General features: G+C 32.0%; 2 protein-coding genes across 2 annotated transcripts in view; one reads left to right on the top strand and one right to left on the bottom strand.

The window, feature by feature from the left end:
- LOC125028059 (COP9 signalosome complex subunit 8-like) overlaps positions 1–2139 on the bottom strand; it is a 2935-nt gene extending 796 nt beyond the window's left edge. The window contains exons 1-3 of the mRNA XM_047617351.1: positions 2045–2139; positions 766–836; positions 108–286 (exon numbers count right to left, since the gene is read on the bottom strand). Of these exons, the coding sequence (XP_047473307.1) occupies positions 108–286; positions 766–836; positions 2045–2101 (307 nt within the window). The 5' untranslated portion in view covers positions 2102–2139. The remainder of the gene's footprint in view (positions 1–107; positions 287–765; positions 837–2044) is intronic.
- Positions 2140–2497: 358 nt separating this feature from the next.
- Positions 2498–2500, top strand: part of LOC125027756 (transmembrane protein 268-like) — a 114463-nt gene continuing 114460 nt past the window's right edge. The window contains exon 1 of the mRNA XM_047616892.1: positions 2498–2500. This exon is cut by the window's right edge and continues 196 nt beyond it. The gene's annotated coding sequence lies outside the window, so the exon portion shown is untranslated.

Raw genomic sequence — 2500 nt, 5'->3', positions numbered from 1 at the left:
ATCAACCCAGACTGACTTTCTGAATAAGCAGTAGTACTATAAAAAACACCACTTCATAATGGTCTGTTGATCATCAACATGAAACATAAATATAAGAAAATATATACCATGAACAGCTTTCATAATATCCTTTACAGTTGGAGACCATTCTTGCTTAAGGGCCGTGTACACTGCTGGTAGATCACGCTGCCATAGATTCTGGCCAACTGCCCAAATAAGGCCTAACTCTGGGGTTGCTGTTTTAGTGCTTGCTGGTATTCGCTTCCACAAGAACTTTGCACCTGCTCTGAAAGCAAAAAATAGATAAATCAATTAATTCATTTAATTTAATTACAGTAAGAATAAATAAATAAATAAATATGAATATTACTAAATGAAATAAAAATGAATCATTGACGAAATAATAACACACATTGACTATCAAAAAAATGTCAAATTATTATAGGAAATATAAAGATTCCACTATCTGTAAAAGGATTAGTAATCTGCTTTGTGGTTTAACAAGTCAGAAGCAAATAGTTACAAAATGGCATACGTAAAATGCTGCAGGTAAACTGGTGTATAAAAACAAAAATAAATATTAAATGTTTACATTATACATCAAGTAAAGACAACAGATTTATGTTCTTAGACTGTGTGTTATTCATCAGAAGTGAAATTATCAATTCTCTTGAATTTCATAATTCGAGCTGGCACTATAATAAACAAACTTCAACTATCTATAAATTTTAAATACCAACAAAAGCCCACTTTAGATTTACTTACAGGTCATTTTGTAATAAGTAAATAGCTAGAAGTTGTTCATACACATGTGCTGGTGGTACTCCATTTGGTGCCTGTTGAAAGAAAATAATAAAGCAAATTATTGGGAAAAAAGAACCTTATTCCTTATGGTTCCCCTAAACATTGAGGTCTGGGGTACACAAGGAACCACTGATTCTTGGAGCAGCAAATCATAATATCAAGAAAATTATGGGGAAACATTTTGACCAAAAAGCAATACAAGCAGTTTATCACATGGAGATCTTGGTTAGCAAAGCAAATTGACTAAAAAATAAAACCAACCAAAAAAGAAAATGGACACATTCATTCCCAATTAATAAATATATCTGTATAATAACCATCAAATAGTGAATAACTTTTAATAATCATATTGGCTGAGAGAACTAAAGGCTGAGCAAAACTTGCTTTCACAGATCTTACAATGGAACAACTATTTTTGTGAAGGAGATGTAGATTTATAGATTAGTAATACCGAGTGAAAAGGAAAAACTCCATTCACAAAAAAATTAGTGTCAGGTTATTTGGATATTTTTATGTAAAACCTAATGTTTGATTCATGTCCTTGAAAGAAAAGAAAGAAAGATTGGATTTAATTTGAGATCTAAGAGACGACACTAGATTACAAGTGGAAAATGAACACTAGTCATTAACACATAATAGTTCTTAAAAAAGGTATTCAGTGAAGATATTTATGACTTTAGTATACATAGGACAATGACCATACCAGATATTGCCCAGTGCCAAGTCTGTCCAAACAGTCTACCCTGCTATACATATGTGGAGGATTCTTTGACATCCTGGGTGGGGATAGGGGGCAGTACCTGACTATATACAGACCAATTCTGTGTATACTATTTCATATTTTACCCTACTACTATAACCCATTGATACCCCTATCATCATTATCAGTAATATGATAATGTAACTGTAAAAGGGTACAGCGATGGCTGCTTTATACAAACAATGAAACCATAGCACTAGTAAATACAATAAGAATACAAACAATAATAATAATGACAACACTAACGTTAATAATAATGGTTACAATATGATATTAGCATTCGACAACAATAACAATGATAATAACTAAATCATCGTTTTCATTGTAACACATGCAGTATACCAACCTTACCCAACCCAGTTTAACCGCTACGCTTAAAAGTACAGTTTAAACTGTCCATACAGACCTACCTATTTAATACAAAAACACTCGGTATAATATCAGGATTAACACTATCTCAAACACAGGCTCATATCTTACATCTAGCTCCTGTTTTTCGAGGTCTTCTCCAATTTTGGAGTAGTCGACATCAGCCATTGTTTACAACTTGTGAGAGGGATACGGAAGCAAAAGAAATAAAGCTTTTAATTTCGTCTAAGCATTATTATACTTTTGGTGTAGTTTTATCTCTATAATTAGATGAAATGCTACCTAATTGATTTATATAAACAGTAACCTAAGTATAATACACCTTTCTTCAATTTAAATTTTACTGTATCCCGTTTCATCTGCTTACAGTCGCATAATGAACAGAAATGTATACGGGATAAACCGGGAAATATTTTTTTTCCATGTTCTTTTTGTCCTACCAATATTTGTAAAATAATTCTATTCCTCTAATGATACGCCATCAGCAGGCCCATTATCATTAAACATTCCGCATAATTGTCTTTTGTCAATCATCTTTCGTTAAACTGTATCACTAGTATCATTAAA

The sequence above is a fragment of the Penaeus chinensis genome, chromosome 8, assembly GCF_019202785.1.
Source record: "Penaeus chinensis breed Huanghai No. 1 chromosome 8, ASM1920278v2, whole genome shotgun sequence".
Lineage (NCBI taxonomy): Eukaryota > Metazoa > Arthropoda > Malacostraca > Decapoda > Penaeidae > Penaeus > Penaeus chinensis.
The sequence above is the reverse complement of the archived record's forward strand: the minus strand, read 5'-3'. Positions and strand labels throughout refer to the sequence as shown.